The sequence below is a fragment of the Armigeres subalbatus genome, chromosome 3 (genome assembly GCF_024139115.2).
Source record: "Armigeres subalbatus isolate Guangzhou_Male chromosome 3, GZ_Asu_2, whole genome shotgun sequence".
Taxonomy (NCBI): Eukaryota; Metazoa; Arthropoda; class Insecta; order Diptera; family Culicidae; genus Armigeres; species Armigeres subalbatus.
In genome coordinates this window covers 8,090,782-8,112,177 of record NC_085141.1, presented here as the reverse complement: position 1 = coordinate 8,112,177, position 21,396 = coordinate 8,090,782, and the positions used below count along the sequence as shown (strand labels likewise).

The following is a 21,396-nucleotide window of genomic DNA, read 5'->3' as shown; positions in this document are numbered from 1 at the left end:
ACATCAAATCAAAAACTAATCCTGCTATCGATGAGAGCGAACCGAGAACTAATTTTGATATACTGGTTCCGATAACAAAATAAGTACACAATTTGATGTCAGATCATACAATTTAGAAATCAACAGCAAAATGAGATTGAAATATGTAATCAGTAGGGGTGGTGGAAATTCGCGATTTCGCGGAAGCCGCGAAATCTGCGAAATTTGATGTTAGCCGCGAAATTTAAACATTTTCGCGAAAAACCGCGAAATTCACTTTTCCGTCAATAATTTTATTCCATTCTATTGCCTCAGTCGATTTCTTGACCTAGTCAATACCAACTCGACAAACAACGCATTTTTTGCCGTCTCGAATTTTGTTTTTTTTTAAGTGGAAAGTCCGAAGTTGGTCGAATGTTGAGCCAAAATTAAATTGTAGAACAATTTAGATTTTCTTTCAAATTTAAAAATAGTTGGAGACGTAAAAAATATGGATTCTTTAGGAAAGTTTATCCTAAATAAGAGAATTAATCGATTGCCCCAATAAAAATGTTTGATGGGAAAAGTCAATTTGCCTCAAAGAATATACAATTATTCGGAATGTGCGCGCCAAACTGCCAACTGAATGCTGTTTGGGCTGTTGGTTCAAATCGCACAAACTAACAACACGAATGAATAGAAGCTAAACACGATGCTCTACTTTGCGTGTACTTGCGGTCCAACTTTTTTTTTTATTCTATATTTAGGTGTTTTTTTAATTCTAGATTAAGTTCAACACCGGGTCCAACTAAGTGCTTTTGACCAGTAATGCAAAGAAATTAATTAATTTACCGCGGAAGGGCCGCGAATTTTCAGATTTTCTGAATTGGCTGTCCGCGAAATTTTGAAAATTTTTCCACCACCCCTAGTAATCAGTCATTATGGTTCATAATTGAAAGCTATATGCTCTCATTATGTTTTCAGACTTTACCCGGGATGCGTTCCGCCTGTTCCCGATTACATTCCGATACATCTTCTCGGTAAGGTTGCGCGGTGTGGAATCCAAGCCACTAAGGAGTTTCATTGCATTTCGATCAATCTCGAATCGCATGCAAGCAAATATTACTTGCTGTGCTGATTCTACTGCATCAATGCATACCGGAGACTGTGCAAAGCCGAACCTAGAACTTTTCAAAACAACAATGTTCAGATAGCACCTGTGTGAGGTGGAAATTAATCTGATCGTATGACCTATTGATCCACCCCTACATATCCGGAATCAGTCTATCGGTCGACGTTTGACTGTAATATCCCAATAGCGTTGCCATTTGAGCAACTAGGCTTGTCACGTCGCCCCTCTTGTGTTCAAAACACTCCACATCTTTTTCCTGGAGTATGTCATACACACCTCCGCCCAAGGGGTATCTTCCGCCATTCAGCCCATCTAATCAAAACATGTTCGTTTGCTTCACTTGATTTCGTAGTTCAAGTTGCTGCTGACATTCTTGAAGATCTTTCGTCTCTCCAGTGTATCTTCCTCTGTTCTGGTAAGTCTCAGCCTTCTTTTAGCTTTTTCACCACCAGTCAGTACACCAGCTGACGCCTATCAATGTGCTGTGTTTTCCTGGGCATGGACAGGTAACACTCTCGTGTTACTATTGCGGCCAATTCCTCACTACTCAGGACAAGCATGGTAAGCCCTCTGCTCTGGCCGGACAGGCCTGTCTACCGGAGAGGTGTTTGTTGTCGCCGTCATCGGCGCAGATCAGACACCTCGGTGTGGCCGCGCAGGAACGAGCTTTGTGTTCCTCATCTCCACACTTTCTTCGTAGCTTGCTACATTCTAGTACTTCACAGACAAAGGTCTTATGCCCGTTCCTGCAAAACTCATTCGTAATCGAATCACAATGTCCTGGATTTCGACTAAACACTGATCTCAGTACGTCGATCAGGTCACCGGTTTTAATAATCTCATCCAGCCCTTAACCTCTACTGGACATAGGCCTTTCACCTGAACCCCATCGCCCTTTTTGATCAACTTTTTATACACGGAACTCTTCGGAACTAGAATGATCTCCCTCTACTGCGTCCTGCGGACGCAGTTGACATCTTCTCCTAAGCTTTTCTTGTGACTTTTTTCCCAGCAGGGACTACGACCAAGTCGTTGAGGGTCAGCAGCCAACTTAAAGTCCCGCCTGTAATTCGAGGAAGGACACAATCTCGTCCGTAATGTCACCCATCATATTCACCCTCTGATTCACTCTCTGCTTCTTGGCGAGTCATTGCAGAATTGATGGCCTTCGTTAGAGTTGCTCCTTCAATTTTTCCGTCGATATGGACGCATCTGTCTGTCATCTGTTCCTCCTTATCGTTTTCAGATGACCTACTCTGGGATGGTCATGCTTAGAAAAGGGATTCTCCCTATCCTTAGATTTCCCTCCATCGTTTTATTCCCATGAGTTACTTGGGAGAAGAGGTCCACCACTCCAGAGCTGGTGCAGCGATGAATACTTACTGTGGTGAGTGGTACTCAGGTGCCTCACAGGCTACCTTAATTACATGACGAATTATTTCACTTGCCCAGGTCATGCATCCCCCTACCCCCCGTGGTGCCGACCGGGGCACGAGGCGACCTCAGAGAAGATCGGGTAACCAACCCCGGTCGGAACTATGATCAAATGCTGATAGGAAATGGGGTGGGTGATTGGTCTGGATTTGCTCGTCTTTGGAGTTCCAACCTGATCGAGCGTTTTCCATATTAGGAGCGGCTCACAACAGCGGACACAGACCATGTTAGTGACGGTTGATCATCGTCTGAGAGATTCCAAGCGAAACTGTGTTGCATTGTGTCAACATCGAGCAGGCAGCCCCTTCAACCAACGCGATGTAGGTAGCGCAACTCTGGTAAGGTAGCCTACCGAAGATTTTACAGTTACCAAGATAGGCATAAGTAGAGCAAACGGATGAATTCAACAGCAACATACCCATTCATGAATAAAGCGCAACAACTATCTTCTGTACTTGATTCGTGCATACTTTTTGCTTCGAGTTTCAAGTAGAACTATCGATATATCTCGGACTTTGTAGGGCCTTCCACAATATTCGGAATGTCAGATCTACAAGACCTCTACTGCCGCTAACCGCAAGTAGAGCACATATGTATATGGGTCTCCATATACAGATGTGCTCGACTTGCGGTTAGCGGCAGTCTACCTATCGCAAGTTCAAAGTTGTGCCCTTATATGTTTTTTTGACGCTGTCCATAGTGTTTCCTATTTCAGATAATCAGAATGCTGTTTCTAGACAGTGTAAGGCATCCAAAATATCATGAAGTACCGGACATTGTAATTAACGAACAAAACCTTTTGCAATTCCGGATCATAATACCTGGTTTACAGTTCTTGTTTGAGTGATAAAACAACCTGAGGCAAGCCTCGTTGGATAAAGATTTTTTGCAACTAGTGGCAGAAACTACTTTTTTGTTTCCCCCATATGAAATTATTTATCAATCGTCTTTGGACCTGTTGTTCTGCGCTTCAGTTCAACCTACTATTTGTCCTGTTGCCTTTTGAAGATCTGCAAAGGGTTTGGAAAATATTCTATGAGCATTAGCACCCGCGATAAAAAAATGGAACATAGTGCAATAGATCAAGCAGACTTTGAAGATCTATACTCCAAAATAATATGAATGCCTTGAAATACCTAAGAAATAGCAAATCAACAATGTGACGCCACAATGCACGGTTCGAGGCCGCATCTCTCCATCCTCGAATACGCCCTACGCTTGCAGGGTTGCTGTCCGGCAATCTTTCAACATGTCCTGTCCATCGTACCCTTCCGGCTGTAGCTACCTTCTGGATACTGGGTTCGCCGTAGAGTTGGGCGAGCTCGTGGGTCATTCTTCGCCGTCACCCACCGTCTTCTTGCACACCGCCAAAGATGGTCCTAAGCACCCGTCTCTCGAATACTCCGAGTGCTTGCAAGTCCTCCTCGAGCATTGTCCATGTTTCATGTCCGTAGAGGACAACCGGTCTTATTAGCGTCTTGTACATGACACATTTGGTGCTGTGGCGAATCTTTTTTGACCGCAGTTTTTTCTGGAGCCCGTAGTAGGTCTCGAAGGTATCCCCGTCTATCGTAACACTGCTTCCCAGGCGGGCCCTGTCGCGCTCGGTTCCGCCCACAAGCATGTAACTTTGTCTTTGGCGCATTCATCACCAGTCCAACTTTTGTTGCTTCTCGTTTCAGGCGGGTGTACAGCTCTGCCACTTTTGTATATGTTCGGCCAACAATGTCCATGTCATCCACGAAACAAATAAATTGACTGGATCTGTTGAAAATCGTACCACGGCTTAATTGAACACCTTCTAGCGCAATGTTGAACAACAGGCATGAAAGTTCATTACCTTGTCCTAGTCCCGGGCTCGATTTGAACGAACTGGAGTGTTCGCCGGAAATCTTCACACAGTTTTGCACACCATCCACCGTTGCTTTGATCTGTCTGGTAAGCTTCCCAGGGAAGCTGTTCTCGTCCATTATTTTCCATAGCTCTACGCGGTCTATACTGTCGTATGTCGCCTTGAAATCAATGAACATATGGTCCCAAACCTGGTATCCACGGCATTTTTGAAGGATTTGCCGTACAGTAAAGATCTGGTACGTTGTCGAGCGGCCGTCAACGAAGCCGGCTTGATAACTTCCCACGAACTCATTCACTAATGGTGACAGACGACGGAAGATGATCTGTGATATCACTTTGTAGGCGGCATAAGGGAGGTTATCGCTCGAAAGTTCTCACACTCCGGCTTGTCGCCTTTCTTGTAGATGGGGCATATAACCCCTTCTTTCCACTCCTTCGGTAGCTGTTGAGTTTTCCAAGTTTCTGACTATCAGAGAGAATGTTTGAACGTCGATTGTAAAATAGAAATGGAGAAAAAGGTGTATAAATATCAGATTCTTAACAAATTATGTGTACAATGTACATTAAGGTGGCTCAAAAAACACTTTTTCAAATTTTTTGATGGGCCGCCCTCTTATTCGGTTCTATTTGTTGCCCTGATGCTCTGGACAAAATTTCAGCCAAATCGGTCAACGTTTGGGCAGTGCTAAACTCGTTGAAAGTTTATATGGAAAAATGTATGCAGAAACATCCAAAAACAGTGATTTGCAGTTGGACGGCACAATTTACGATGAAGAACAATGATACTCATTCAGTTCTTGAATGTCTTGAGAAGAAGTAGCAAATGCGCTATCTAGCAATAGCGAGATTCGAAAGGTGGTTCCGAATATAAAAAATTGAAGTAATAGAAATACTGTGTTTATAGGTTAACCACGATAAAATTGCAACAATAAAAAACGCTGTAACTTTCGTTCCTATAAGGTTTGACATTTGAAATTTCTTTCACATACTCAGCAAGGGTACATTATTCGTATTCTGTAAGTTTCTTTTTTTTAAATGTACCCGAAAGAACAACAAGTTCGCAAAAAAAAATGTTTCAGAAAATTTGTAGAAAACCAAAATTGGTATTTGGCAATTGGCATTTTTTTCTGATTTGATAAAAATCACGAAGAATGTTTAATTTAATTTCATTTATTTCATTTATTTAGTCATCTAAACATATAACACTGAATCAACAATTTGACGCCACAATACATGGTTCGAGGCCGCATCTCTCCTTCCTCGAATACGCCCCACGCTCGCCAAGTCGTTTTGCACCTGGTCTGCCCATCTCGCTCGCTGCGCTCCACGCCGTCTCGTACCTGCCGAATCGGAAGCGAACACCATCTTTGCAGGGTTGCTGTCCGGCATTCTTGCAACATGTCCTGCCCATCGTACCCTCCCGGCTTTAGCTCCTCAGATTCCCAGATTCTGACTATCAGAGAGAATGTTTAAACGTCGAATGTAAAATAGAAATGGAGAAAAGGGTGTATAAATATTTGATTCTGAACAAATTATGTGTACACTGTACATCTTCCCCAGGGGCTCGCTAGCGTACAGATTCTACTGATATAACGGCCTCTAGCCGCCGAATTGTGGACGCCGGGTTCATTCTGGCCCAGTATTGATGTGACGGTATAACTTTGGGAGGAATATGCACATACAGCACTTGCGGGAGGTCGGGAAATCCCGCTTTGAAGAACATTTTAGACACATCGGCTTTGGCCACAGCTGCCGGATATTGGTTGTTACTCTCGGTCAATTTATTACGCTTTTAGCGCTTTTTCACACGAGGAACATCTCAGAACTTCGTGGTAAGGTAGCCTACAACAGCAACACACCCGATAGAGCACGTCTGGGTTCAACGATTACCAAGCACCGAGAGAACGTCTCTGGGTACGGTAGTTCGGTACTTTCGTCTTCGCAGCTAAGTTCAGACCAGGTTGGGTTACCAATGTTTTTCCGATGACGTGTGTGATGCAGGATTTCATAAGAATAAAACTTGTTCATGTATGTTTAAAACTATTAATTGGAACATTGGAAATGCAGCAAATCTTTCTAAAAATCGAAAAAAAGGTTCTTCATTTGTATATAATTTGTAAAAGATTTTATTTTATGTCAAAAAATATCAATATGAGATAACACAAGCAAGTTTTAATTTCCAAATTCCTAGAACGAAGCCTATTATTTTAGAAGTTTTATCTAAAATAGGATACACTTTTGGGCTTATTTCTAAAACCACAAAATAATTTAAAATCGACATAAGACATGCAGTCACAAATATGATTGTCAACAGTTTCCAATATATCTATGAGTTTTACATCGCACCAACGCCCTAAGAAACGATTGCGAAACTTGTTCCCGAAGGACTGTATAGTCAAACAAATTGTTCATTAAATTACGTATCGAATAGAACGAAGTAGTTGGTTCATAGAATGGATGGCCACTGGAACGGTCATCCTGGAAAAAGTTTCCGTGGGGTCTAAAGCGGCCACCAACCCATTTAGCTCTTCTTCGTACCGATCTCAGGTGTGGTCGTTATCTCAGCTTCATCGATCGCATCAGGAATGATAAGACGCTTCAAGATCTCGTTCGCTTGCTTAATCAAAGTAGCTCTGGATGTCTTGAAGAAAATGTCAAAATCGCTTCTTATCAATTGTTTCTTACAATTGCAGGATTGGGGGGTCCCGTAGCGTAGTTAGCTACACGTTCGCCTCATAAGCGAATGGTCATGGGTTCGATTCCCAGCCCCTCCACCAAACCCTTGTCAGTCGCCAGAAGCGCAGTCCGTACGGTGGCGGTTTGGGGAATGCGCCTCACCGACACGGCTGCCTGATGACGACTGACAAAACTGTACTTCTCGGAGGCATTCCTCCCTCCAACGTTCTTCGATTAATGGCAACCGAACAAAGCAACGATCACTGGATTCACCACATGGGCAAATGAACACCATGGACTCACGATGATATGGACTGGCAACGACAACAATATCGAATTATGGACATCTAAAAATAGATTCTGTGTGTACTCTGTACAGCAGAATACCACAGTAGATCACGGCACAGTAGCGGTTAAGAACAAAGAGTGCCTATCAAATAAAAACACGAATAAAAAAAATTCAGGATTATTCAAAAAAGCAAAAGGATCCGCGTTTTCTAATCTATTTTGGTATATTTTGGATTCGTTCTTTGAAAGCATTTGATTTGATTATTGTTCCCACATAAATTATAGCGCCACGTCGGCTTTATATTGAGTTCAGCACTCACGGCAGAGTAGTTCCGCAGCAGCTTGAACAGGTTCGAGGGCTTGAATTATTTCACCTTCGTCAAGTTTGATAAGTCGCAAGATGGGTTTCGGAGCCAATCGAAATTTGACCGCTTGCCTGAGAGAACCAGGTTCCCGGGAACACTCCCAGACGTGGCCAATGTGTCCAAAATCTCTTAAAAATTCATGTATTTTGCTTGTCTTTCAAAATCATGCAGTTGGACATTGTCGGAATTTGTCCGGTCCCCTGAGGGAATCAGGCTCCCGGGAACACTTCCGGATGTGGCCAATGTGTCCAAAACCTCTCAAAAACTCATCTATTGAGCTTGTCTTTCAAAGTCATGGAGTTTGATATGTCGCAAGATGGATTTCGATGCTAATAGAAATTTGTTCGCTTCCCTGAGGGAATCAGGCTGCTGAGAACACTTCCGGACTTGGCTAATGTGTCCAAAACGTCTCAAAAACACATCTATTGAGCTTGTTTTTCAAAATCACGGAGTTTGATATTTCGCAAGAAGGGTTTTGATGTTAGGCAAGATTTGTCCACTTTCTTGAGGGAACAAGGTTCCCGAGAACACTTTCGGACGTGGCCAATGTGTCCAAAACCTGTCAAAAACTCATCTATTGAGCTTGTCTTTCAAAGTCATGGAGTTTGATATGTCGCTAGATTGGTTTCGGTGCTAATCGAAATTTATCCGTTTCCCTGAGGGAACCAGGCTCCCGGGAACACTTCCGGCCTGGACCAATCTATCCAAAACCTTTCAAAAACTCATCTATTGAGCTTGTCTTTCAAAATCATGGAGTTTGATATGTCGCAAAATGGGTTTCGGTGCTAATCGAAATTTGACCGCTTCCCTGAGGGAATCAGGCTGCTGAGAATACTTCCGGACGTGGCCAATGTGTCCAAAACCTCTCAAAAATTCATCTATTGAGCTTGTCTTTCAAAGTCATGGAGTTTGATATGTCGCAAAATAAGTTTCGATGCTAATCGAAATTTGACCGCTTCCCTGAGGGAACCAGGCTCCCGGGAACATTTCCGGACGTGGCTAATGTGTCCAAAACGTCTCAAAAACACATCTATTGAGCTTGTTTTTCAAAATCATGGAGTCTGATATTTCGCAAGAAGGGTTTTGATGCTAGGCAAGATTTGTCCACTTTCTTGAGGGAACAAGGTTCCCGAGAACACTTCCGGACGTGGCCAATGTGTCCAAAACCTGTCAAAAACTCATCTATTGAGCTTGTCTTTCAAAGTCATGGAGTTTGATATGTCGCAAAATGGGTTTCGGTGCTAATCGAAATTTGACCGCTTTCCTGAGGGAATCAGGCTGCTGAGAACACTTCCGGACGTGGCCAATGTGTCCAAAACCTTTCAAAAACTCATCTATTGAGCTTGTCTTTCAAAATCATGGAGTTTGATATGTCGCAAGATGGGTTTCGGTGCTAATCGAAATTTGTCCACTTCCTTGAGGGAACCAGGTTCCCGGGAACACTTCCGGATGTGGCCAATATGCCCAAAACCTCTCAAAAACTCATCTATTGAGATTGTCTTCCAAACCCATGAAGTTTGATATGTCGCAAGTCTGGGTCTTACACCACTTGGAAAGTGTCCACTACCCCAGGGAACCAGGTTCCCGGAACATCCGGAACCATGTCCTGGTGATTCAATTGTATTAAAACTAGCTTCTGATGCTGGTCAATGATGATTGACCACGTTTGCATCAACATCTAAAAAAAATGACCCGTTTTTGACTGCACCTGATCCAGGACCCCCCCTTAATAAATCCGGCCGGATTGGCACCATGGTCAAATCAAGTTATGTACCAAAAAATAGTCATGATGACGCTTCTTCCCTGAAAATTTCATGGCAATCGGACGAAAAATGAGCCCACACAGGTTATTTCAATTTTCATTTCTAGGTCAGACCGAAACGGGTTAACGGGCCCCTTCAACTCATAGAACCGTTTGAGCCTGGTATTCCAGCGCATCATTATTACAAGTTCTATTCCGCATTCAGAATGGACATATTTTTGCGGCAAATCATTTTTCACAGGTTATAACCGGAAGAGAACTATTACGGCAGGTATCTTTTCCTCAATTTCGTATATTGTGGGTAAATTTTCGACATTATAAACATTGAAGTAAAAACATCTCAGGTAAAAACTAAATGGCACTTCGACAAATGGCTAGAAGAATGATGCAACGCGATGAAAAGAGCTTTCTGAATAATTTACTATCGGCGGTGTGCCGTCTGTCTCTTTCCGTCCTTCGAAAAATTGTGATTGTGGTAGTGCATCATCGAGAAATAACACAAACACTTATTAAAAAATACAGATTTATGTAGTGGCATGTTGCCGATTTGTGTTCCCCCTTAATGACGATAAGAGTTGATTTTTGCTGTAGTGTTAATCATATTTTAGAAAAACGCAATACAAAAAGTTTGCTGAAAAAACCTGTACAGTACACTAAGAGTTGTAGTGTTCAAGATATTTCAAAATCATTTTTTTTTGACAAAAACTCATTTTTGTATTAGGGGGAGTGCACCGGTTTTAGCCAACTTAGTGCCTAATTTGGCCAACCCTGAAAAATACATATTTTTCCAAAATAATCGATCATTTGAAAGCAGCGTTGAAACGTGAGGAATATATCTCTTGTTGGAACTAATAAAACCCTTGCGAATTGCTTTATTTTTGACGTTATTCGCAAAATTGGCCAAATTAGGAACATGGCCAAAACCGGTACAGTTCCCCTACCGCAATATTTTTCTACTCTGTGAATTAATATGGTCAAAAATCGGTTCACGGGTGATCGGAGATCTAGAGCTCAAAAGTTAACCTTTTTGTATGAAAAACGGCAAGTGAGCACTTTATTATACCGACCGGTGTATGTAGGTGAAAACTATTCAAAATGTTTTTATACTGACAGCGAAATTTGAAATACCGAAAATACCGGTATTATTGCATCTCTGATACCGGTATTTTCGGTACTCAAAATTGGCCAAAAATATTACAGGTTTCGGTACTACCACTTAGACCACCCTAGTCGGTATCGTAAAAGTTAATAGGGAAAGCACCTGTCTTGCGTACTATGATCGTGGAATCAAACCCCACCGAAGGAAGTGGTTACCCTCCAATACATTTTTCAAACTAAAATTCACATTCGCACTAGGGCCTTGTAACATGTTATTCGGCTATCTTGATGAGCTTTCTTTTGTCGATAATTTGAATAACATGTTATTCAGGCCGTAGTTCGAACATAGTATTATGCTTAAATTCTTCGGAGCCAATTCTTGTTGTTTCACCCTATTTTGGCCGATTAGATAAGACTGAGTCCAATTAAGCAGGGCGTTTTCTCTATTTCCCCAATAGTATTGCATTTCCTAACTGTGATGTTGCTGTTTTCAACTTAATGTGAAAGAAGCACGTTTTTAATTCACATATCAGGTGGTAAGAACGACATAATGTTTGCCCTGGGATGACGAATAAATCTTTCACTTTTTTAGCAAGCTATAAATTGTAGCATCCTACCGCCAGGCAACAAGCTTTAGAAGGGTGTTGTTTGTGTTCAATTTGTCCAATTATGCTACATATAGCAATTTGATGATTCATTCTATCGAAAGCAATTGATAAGTCCGTGCAAATACCATCGGCTGATGGCTATTACAGATTCCCGTATCACGAACAAAGTGAAGCAATTGATGTTGGTAGTCGGCGAAATATAATTTTCTAAGCCCTGGGTTAGTTTATTTTTATTTCTATCTCAGCAAAAAAAAAATCCTAATTTAAAAGATTCACGCAATCTTTTCTTTTGCTACCAGATAAGTTCATGCATTTGAACAAATTATTGCAAGAACTGGAGGATCATCTTCTAGAAAAGTTTTTGCAAGCGCATAAGTTTCTATTCAGTTAAAAGTTTTGAATATGGATTCATTGAAATATGATACAATAAAAGCCTATTCAGATTACGCCATTTACCATATATATTATTATATAATTAATATATTAATTATCGTGTAAAATATGAGAAAGAAAATGTATGGAAATTGGCATCAAGTTACTCTTTATCATGATATTTATTAACATGAATGCCATAATCTGAATAGGCTATAACAGAGGCATTAACCCCCCGACACTGCTGTTTGGCAAGACTTCACTCACTCTGTCACAGACAGACCTCACGTCTGTGGAACCTTCACAGACTTCGTTAACGACCTGGCTAGTTGTTCACCCCCAGGCCATGCATCTCCTCGGCACGGGTCGCCTGATACCTTGGGATTCGGGGTTAGGGACGTTATATTGTCAGCTTCAGTGTTAAAGCGATCCTAAATGACAATATGACCGAATTTTCACCGTTACGCACTATCTTTCAAAAACAGTGCGTCCACAATGCAAGAGATTTCGTAGCTCTGGTATTTCGGGCACCAGCAAATTAAGTGCTCCATCGTGTTCAAAACGTTGCAGACTTCCCACGTGGTGCGGAAGGGGCAACTCACAAAGTTGTGGAAGGAGTTGGAGGATACTTTGTTGATCCTCGAAGTTGGTCAGATCACATCAAGAAACGGTGCTACCTTTTAGCTTCCGCAACGAAGTTATAGCCCTATTTTGGCTTTCCAAGTCTTGACTGACGACTCTTTTTATCTGGACTTTCAAGTCAACCAAAGAAACTGAGGATGAGAAACGTAGCCGTCATCAGCTAAAAGATCGCCTGCGACGTTTAAAAGAACTGCACAGTGTCCCGGCATTCAAGCAAAGGTCGTGCACTGGGACAAATTTGAATTTTTCTTTGAAATGGAATTTATGAACGGAGAAAAGTCGTTCGGCAGAAAGCCATTTCGACAAGAACCACGAGGCTAAAAGTTGTTTGACCAAATATATCGTTAAACCGAATAAACCATGTGGTAGAAGACTAAATATCTAGCCTAAAGTTATTTGGCCGTAAATGTCATTTAGTCGAACAGTTGCTTTCGCTGGAAACAAAAAACCCAACTTAATTCACCGAGTGGTGACACCGACTTTCTCGTATTTAGCCAAGACACCAACCTTATATGGCGCTAACATAGTTCTATTATATTTTCTTAATAACTTTTAAACGCAATGGTCGATCGTTATCAAATTCAATAGTGATCAACTAGGGTTTGTCCCCCGTTGAATGCAACTTGTGGCGAGAAAATCGGTTTAGAATTACTATATGAAAAAGTGGCTAATGTTTTTCGGTTTTCGTGTGCACACACACATACACACGGACAGACAGACATTTGTTCAGCTCGACGAGCTGAGTCGATTGGAATATAACATCATGGGTCTCCGAGACTTCTATAAAAAGTTCGATTTCGGAGTGAAATGATAGCCTTTCGGTACAACTTTGTTGTACGAGAAAGGCAAAAAACGGTTGACCGAATAGTTCAATTGGCCGAATATGCCCTTTGGCCGAAATGGTCATTATTCAGAAAGCGCCATTTGGCCCAAATGGATATTCAGCCGAAAGTATCGTTCGGCAGAATTGGTAATTTGGAATATTTTTATGACAGTAACGGAAAAAATCTTTCGAATTTCGCCAGAAAAGTCTGACCAACTTCCCCAGATAATTCTTTAAGTTGTTCTAGAGTATAATCACCTGAAAATTATTTTCAGATTTTCCACTAGAACTACTTTGAAGTTTAGATAATTCTTTGGAATTACCCAGAGGAACTCTTTGGATTTCCCAAGGAAAGTTGTTTTGAATTTCAGAGGAATATTCGCCAGATTTTACTCGAGAATCTCTTCAGAATTTTCACGGGAAGCTGTTCCAAACTTCTATTCGGAATATCCGCTTTGACTTTCTCAATCTAGATTAATTAGGTCCAAAAATGAAGAATGGATATTCGATATCTTTTCAGAAAACTATGAAGCTAATCAACTAAAACTGGTCAGGCTTTTTCGAATTTAAAATCAAAAGGAACTTTGTTTGAAATTTAAAACCTCGACATTTTCGGTCTTGTTTGACGTACAAAATAAAGTGGTATAATATGGTTTCAAACGCACAAACGAAAAACACCGCAGGGTACTTCATTTCAATTTTGTAAGTTAATAAAGCTTGCTAACGTTTGATCATCTGTCTCTTACACGCACACAGAAAAGAAAGGATCTGTTTTAATCGGGAAACGCTTCCGATTTTAAAGGAATTTCCTTGGATTTCTACAGAAAATTCTTTGTATTTTCCGTAAGAAGTTCTTGGGAAATTCCATTGGCCGGCAGCGACAGACGTCCGAAAAAGCCATTCGCCCTAACAGGTCGTCTGGCCGAAACGATCGTTCGTCCTCAGAAGTCATTAGACCGAAAATGCCGTTTGGCCATTTGGCCTAAAATTTCATTTGCCATACGGCCAAATGTCATACATGAACAATTAAGAATTTTCCACAAAACACAAATAAATTAACACTTTTTAAAGCAAAAATTGCAATTATAAAAGAAGAATTTTCCAAAAAGAAATCAAAATGCTCCATTGAGAAAACACAAAATTCCCATAAATAAATCAATGTTATGAATATATCAATTTCCACAAAATAAATGTTTTTTTTTTCCATAAAAATAAAAACTTTCCATGAAAAAATCAATAAAGAACAAAAAATAAGAAAATTTCCAATAAAAAAAAAGAGGAAAAAAGAAAGGAGGCTTCCGAGGCCTCTTGAAAGGAGGCTTCAGAGCCTCTTGAAGGAGGCTTCAGGCCTCTTGAAAGGAGGCTTCGAGCCTCTTGAAAGGAGGCTTCGAGCCTCTTGAAGGAGGCTTCCAGGCCTCTTGAAGGGGCTTCCAGGCCTCTTGAAGGAGGCTTCGAGCCTCTTGAAAGAAGACTTCAGAACCTCTTGAAAGGAGGCTTCAGAGCCTCGTGAAAGGAGTCTTACGAACTTCTTGAAAGGCGGCTTCCGAGCTTCTTGAAAGGAGGCTTCAGGTGTTTTGAAAGAAGGCTTCCGAGCCTCTTGAAAGGAGGCTTCCGAGCCTCTTGGAAAGAGGCTTCCAGGCCTCTTGAAGGAGGCTTCCAGGCCTCTTGAAAGGAGGCTTCCAGGCCTCTTGAAAGGAGGCTTCTGGGCCTCCTCAAGGAGGCTTTCAGGCTTTGAAAGGAGGCTTTCGAGCTTCTTTGAAAGGAGGCTTTCGAGCTTCTTGAAAGGAGGCTTCCGAGCCTTTTGAAAGAAGGCTTTCAAGCCTCTTGAAAGAAGGCTTCCGAGCCTCTTGAAAGGAGCCTTTTGAAAAAAAAAACCTTCCGAGCCTCTTGAAAGGAGGCTTCCGAGCTTTTTGAAAAAGGCTTCCGAACCTCTTGAAAGGATCCTTCCGAGCTTTTTGAAAAAAGGCTTCCGGCTCTCTTAAAACGAGGCATCCGGGCCTCTTGCAAGGAGACACAGGCCTTTCGAAAGAAGACTTCTGAACATCTTGAAAGGAGGCATTCGTGCTGTTCTGAAGAAGGCTTCCGAGAAGCGGAGAAAGATGCTTCTAAACCTCTTACAACGAAGCAATAGAGCTTTTCTAAAAAAAAGGCCTACATGCCTCTCAAACGAAGGTTTCCAAACCTTTATATTCTAGATTTTAGTTCAAAAGCATGTTTCTAACATATTATTCAACATTTTGTTTAGATCAGGTAGATTTCATTGAAGGTTTTTTAAATTTGCTCATTCGACATTTGTCCGTTTGATCTTTTGTTCCGCAGCCCTTCATACGCTGTTCTAGTTTAGGAAAGCAGGGTTCAATGAATCGCCTGCTTTGAGCGTGCTTACAGCGGCACACTATGAGTTAACTTTCTGAAATCAGTTTGGCGAAAGGCATCTATGGTTCGATTTCTCAAAATTAAGCACCTTATTAAAACAAATATTTGATAGGCGTAGGCGTAGTAGCGGACACCATCCTTCATAACCGGTACCAAATATTTTTTTTTAAAAGTTCCTAATTTTGAGAAAACCCGCGTTAGATGTCTTTCGCCATACAAATATCTGGCGGTTAACTCATGCTGGCTATTTGCGCATATACGATAGCGCCTGGATGTGGAAGCGGCGGTTAGAAAATTAGCCACTGCCAACAATTCGTTAGCTTTGATTCACTAATCGCCATGCATGTACAAGACAAAGTTTTGAAATAAATTAATCACGATAATTAAAAATTTATCAATAAGCTCCGATTGGAATTGTAATACGTCCGCCATTATGCATTTTGATCCGAAGTACCCCCAAGGGCCAGCGTAGGTACCCCCAGGGGTACATGTATCCCAGGTTGAGAACCGCTGGAATAGATCATTTGACCAAAAATGCAATTTGATAAAGATGGTCATTTGGCGAAAAAGCCATTTGGCCAAAAAAATTCTTCGTGCAAAACAACCATTTCGGCCAAATAGCATTTTCTGCAAAAAGAGTCATTTGGTAGAAAATGACATTTGGCCAAAAGAGGTGTTTTACAGGAAGGCCATTCTAGGGCCAAAAGGCTCTTTCTGCCAAATGACCATTATTGCCAAACGGCATTTTCGATCAAATGATGGCCAAACTACATTTCCAGTCAAACCATTTTCGACCTGATAACAGTTTCGGATGTACGTTCAATTCGGCTTAATTGGATTTGATTAGATCACTTTTGGTCCAAAGGCCAGTATCAACTTAAAAAGTAGAGGTTACGAACTTTCGTTCAATAGACGTTTGACAATTTTTTGTTGCAATTCAAAGATTTTTTTATTGAAATCTACATTTTGAACAATCTTCCGCGGAAATTCTTAAGAACTTTACGTCGAAATTCCAGAGAATTTCTCTTATTTTTCCCTTGAAAACTTCTCAGAGTCTGCCGCAGATATTCTGAAGAATTTCCTGTTTCAACGTTTGCCATGACAAACTAGTCGTCCTTATTATTCTATACTGAGAAAGCTAACGTTGAAATACTTATTTTACCAGCCGTATTCTTCTACAATTGAGAGAAAATGTTTGTATGTATTTAAAAAAATACTCAACAGGAGCTTTCCGTGAATATTCCGAACATTTTCCTGTAGCAGTTTGGAACAATGTCTCGTGAAAATTCTGAAGAATTTCTCATGTGAATTCCGACGATATTCATGCTGAAATTCCCAAAAAAAATGAGGTTTTCAAAGAGCTTCTGTTGATAGTTCCAAAGAATACTCGAAACTTCAAAGTAGTTCGCTTGAAAATCCAAAAATAATTTCTAAATGAATATTTTGGAAAAACTTAAAGAATTTTCTAGAGAAGTTCAAAAGATTTTTTTGGCGAAATTCGAAAGATTCTTCCGTTAATGTCATGAAAATATCCCGAAAGAAAGCAGAAAAAATCTTAAAGAAACCTTATAAAAAAAATTCTCCACGCCGATTCACGCCGCCGCCGCTAAATATCGGACCGGCGCACACTTCTAGCGACGCCCCCAGGGGCTGACCTTGTCCCCCCTTTTGTTTGACGGCCGATATGAGTCCTTAGGGAAGATAAATGTTAACCGACGTTTACGACGAGAGGAGAGATTCCCGTGAGAGCTCGCATATTGGTTTCAGGATGGTTGCTGCTACTTGCGTATATGCCAGAGAAAGCGGAGGTCTGAAGAGCGAAGTTGTTCTTAGCTTCGGGATTGCAGGGAACGGATGCCTAGGATGAAGAAATGGGTGAAACTTTTACTCCAGCTTAGTGTCGTTGGGGATCCCTGAAAGCAGCCGAGATGGCTTGGGCTTTTCGCCCAGACAGAAAGGTTGGGGGGGCTCAACTGGTAGTACCTACTGCATCATTTGACAAAACGGAAATCATTCGATTTTAACATATGCTGTCAAAAACAGATATTGAAGTTTCCAAAACTAATCAATAAATACAAGATCATAGTTTAGTGCTGATATGCAGTCTAAAATATTATCCAAAATTATCATATTCAAATGAGTTCAATCTTTATTAGGCATACTGTTCAAAATACTCCGCTATCACCAGCCCCTCTAAGCTATCGTACCAATTTAGATTGGCCTTCACCGTAGCCATGGCAGCGCTGACGACATACTCCGGGGCCAATGTTCCAACCGTCTCCAGCAGTTGGTTCAATCGATCCAGCTCCTGAACTGTATTCGTCCTCGATGCAATGTTCGCAATGGCATTGTTGAACACCGGCTGTTCCAACCAGTAGATCAAATCGTCAGCGATGTCCCAGTTGTTCAGAAAGTCGATCAAGCCATCAACTCCAATCCTTCCGGCTGAATAGACCGCTTGCAACACTAGAGGGCGTTCCCTGTCATTGTAATTGATTTCGACCCCGACACCGGATCCAATGGACGACGTCAGGTACGCCTCCAGCTGTTCTTTGCTTTCCGAACAGCCAAGTGCGTTGATGATCAGGATGCGTTCGGCTTCGTTAATGGAGTTGAACAGCCGTGTGTACAGCCATATGAATTCGTCGTTCGTCGCGCGTTGGATTCCATAGCAGTACATAACTGTTTGGATATCTGGGGCAACTTTGGTGCTGGAATAAATGTCTGCTTTAAATGCTGTCTCGGCTTTCTGTCGGCAGTCGGAGTAATCAACTCGACAAGCCCACGTGGAGATCAACTGTTTAACGAATTTGTCACTTTGAGTCTCATCGGCATCCACATAATCGACCACAAGCGTTGGGTAAATGTTAGTGATCAGAGTTTTGACGTACTGCTCAAATCGTTCGTGATGAATAGTTCCACGAAGTTTGGTATTCAAATAGGTTAGTACTTTGTCAACGGCAGCCCATGGAAGATAGGCACGATCATTAGCGATAGTTGTCACCAAACGTAACACAATGGTAAAGTCCAGCAGTTCCGCACGCGCCAAACTGAAAGCGTCGTCGATTAACTGAGCTCGGTTAATGTAGTGGATGCTGTTAGGATTCTGCGTCATTGCTTGAATTATCATCTCCCAATTTCTTGGGTCGTAGTTGACTCGGTAAAAACCAAATTGTTGGCGGTTGAAGATCAGCCACTGTTCGGGTTCTGTGTCCACTTCGATTACGCTTGCCTTTTTCGTTAACCAGTTGAAACTGTCCAATGCAAAGTTCTGTTCTTTTTCGTCGGCAAAATTATAAGGAATGTACCAAATGTGATTCGACGGAATTCTCCTGTCAGCTATGAAGCGTTCTTGTGAAATAACTACTGACGAAGTGCGATAGTTTCGTCGGACGTTGAGTACAGGATATCCAGCAGCGCTTGTCCAACTTCCCAAGATTTGTTCTGCAGTCATCGCGTTTGGAAGATTTACAGAACTTTGAAGAGCGACGTATAGATCTTCGGGAGTAGCGGTACTGAGAGCATGCTTTTGTAGATAAGCATTCATACCACGTTTCCAATCATCATCTCCAAATACGACACGGAACATGTTCAAAACACTGCCAGCTGTAACAAACGAATGTTTAATTGCAACAAAATTTTTATATTTAATTTAATTTGTACGCACCTTTCTGGTATGCAACAGTATCAAATAATCCGTAAATTTCCGCAGCGGTGTTGGCTTGCCAGTTCATAGGTCTAGTTGAGACACTCGAATCTTGCGCCAGCGCCTGCAGGACACCATTCACCTGAAATAAATCCATATATGGTTCGTCGGGGTACGCTAACTCAGCTATGTAGTAACCGTAGAGGGTGGCGAAGCCTTCCTTCATCCAGAGATAACTCCAATCGACAGCGACCAGATTACCAAACCATTGGTGAGTGTATTCGTGAGCGATCGTCGTAATGGCGCTAATCAATGTGCGATAGGAGTTAATATCTGCGTTGTACAGAAGACTTGGTTCACTGTAAATCACCAGGCCCCAGTTTTCCATGGCACCACTGGTCCAATCGGGAACAGCAACTTGTGCAACCTTCGGAAGATATTCGTAATAGTCAATACCGGTATACTCGTGCAATTTCTGAAGAATTTTAACTCCCGCATCAAGCGAGAAGTCTGCGTCTTGAATGCCATTTGGCCGGGCGTGGATCTCTTGTTGATCGATGGACTTCGTTTCGAAATCCGACACAACAAATGCCAATAAATAGGATGACATATTCGGTGATTTGACGAAAGTGGTGGTCACATAATTAGGATCTTCAGCGTTCACTGACACTGGACCATCTTGAGGCATATTGGACACGGCATTGTAGCTTGCGTGATGAGTTATGGACACTGTGAAAGTCGCCCTCAGTGTGGGTTCGTCGTAACACGGGAACGCCATGCGAGCTCCTGTCGGTTCGAAGTGCGTTGCAGCAAGATATCGCCTGGTGCCGGCATTGTCGCGGTAAGATTTTCTCAAAAATCCTAGCCGGTCGTATCGCACCAGGGCTCCGGTGAAAGTGATCTCTAGCTCGTAGCTTCCGATCGGAAGGATTGAAGAACTTTGGAAGGTTAGCTGTTCGGTTTGATTGTTATAGGTGTTGGTGAGTGGACTCAACTGGACCTTTTCCGTGCCCTGGATGTGGCTTAGAGTAGATGATAGGATTTCCAGGTCGCGGCTGTGTATCGTTATCTTGTCCGTGGGTTCCTTCACATCCAGGTGTATGTTGACGTTTCCTTGGAACTCGGTGTCGGCATCATGAACTGTAGTCTTCAAGTGGATATCGTAGTGGGTGGGAACGGTGTCTAAAGGTAGACGGAAACTGGTATCGATATCTTGGAACTCTGTAGTAATGGTTTCTTCGTTGAAATAATTTTGGGTAAGCGGAAAACGTGCTATCGAATGGACGACTATTGCTCCTGCTGATAGGAGCAATAGGATTTGTGCTAAACCCATCCTTAGATGACCAAATTTTAGTTAATACTAATATGGCATCAAGAAAGTGCGTCTATATGAGCATACGAATCAATCGATATCTTTATGGCACTGAATACCTTATCTGCTTATCGATGTGGTGTTGAGAGGATTGCGTTGATGATTGACAGATTGTATTCATTCAAATTCTTATTTGTCGAGAAGGTTAGCAACATCATTTCAAATCGTGAATTGAAATCGTATTTTTTGTTCGTTTGATCGATGACCCAATACAGTGGGGTCTTTCTTCTTTTATGGTTTTTCAGTCATACTGGAACTCAGTCTGCTCGGACTGTTCTCACTCTAGAGTTTTGAAACAATTGAATGTTTCTTAATTGAAATAAAAGACTATGCTTGCTATTGTATTAATTTTATCTTTGTATACAGAAAGCACTATGCGATCTAAGTATCGAACTCGCCATCGTCGAATTCGCATGCTAGCATCATTGCCCGCAAAGTCACTGATGACCTCCGTATGCAATGTGGTATCTCGCTATATTATATATTTTTGTCACGAATCACAAGTTCGGAGAGATAAAATAAGTTTAATCTATCTGATGTAGAGGATGGCTTTTACTATAGCATGTCGATGGTTTATGGTAACTTCACTGATTAATGAGGGGATTTCCCTTTGCATAATGATCCGTCAATTATGTTTTATGATAGTTTAAGTGATCTTAGGTGTTAGATGTTAGTCTGTCGATTGACTTTTAATGTAAATCATGGCAATTCCAAAATTTGCCTTCTTCTTCATTGGCATTACATCCTCCACTTGGACTTTGCCGCCTCGCACCTTAGTGATCATTAAGCACTTTCACAGTTTTTAACTGTGTGGTTTCTAAGCCAAGTTACCATTTCCGCATTCGTATATCATGAGGTATATTCGTATATCAAAAGTATCATCATGATACTTTTATGCCCATTGAAGTTGAGACAATTTCCAATCCGAAAATTGCCTAGACCGGCACCGGGAATCGAACCCAGCCACCCTCAGCATGGTCTTGCTTTGTA

At 41.7% G+C, this 21,396-nt stretch overlaps 2 protein-coding genes across 2 annotated transcripts in view; one reads left to right on the top strand and one right to left on the bottom strand.

The window, feature by feature from the left end:
• Positions 1 to 20,367, bottom strand: part of LOC134227480 (uncharacterized) — a 35,323-nt gene extending 14,956 nt beyond the window's left edge. The window contains exons 1-2 of the mRNA XM_062709002.1: positions 19,056 to 20,367; positions 17,551 to 18,994 (exon numbers count right to left, since the gene is read on the bottom strand). Of these exons, the coding sequence (XP_062564986.1) occupies positions 17,551 to 18,994; positions 19,056 to 20,367 (2,756 nt within the window). The remainder of the gene's footprint in view (positions 1 to 17,550; positions 18,995 to 19,055) is intronic.
• The window catches only part of LOC134225588 (small ribosomal subunit protein uS12m), a 124,454-nt gene that overhangs the window by 86,803 nt on the left and 16,255 nt on the right, over positions 1 to 21,396 (top strand). The window lies entirely within an intron of this gene.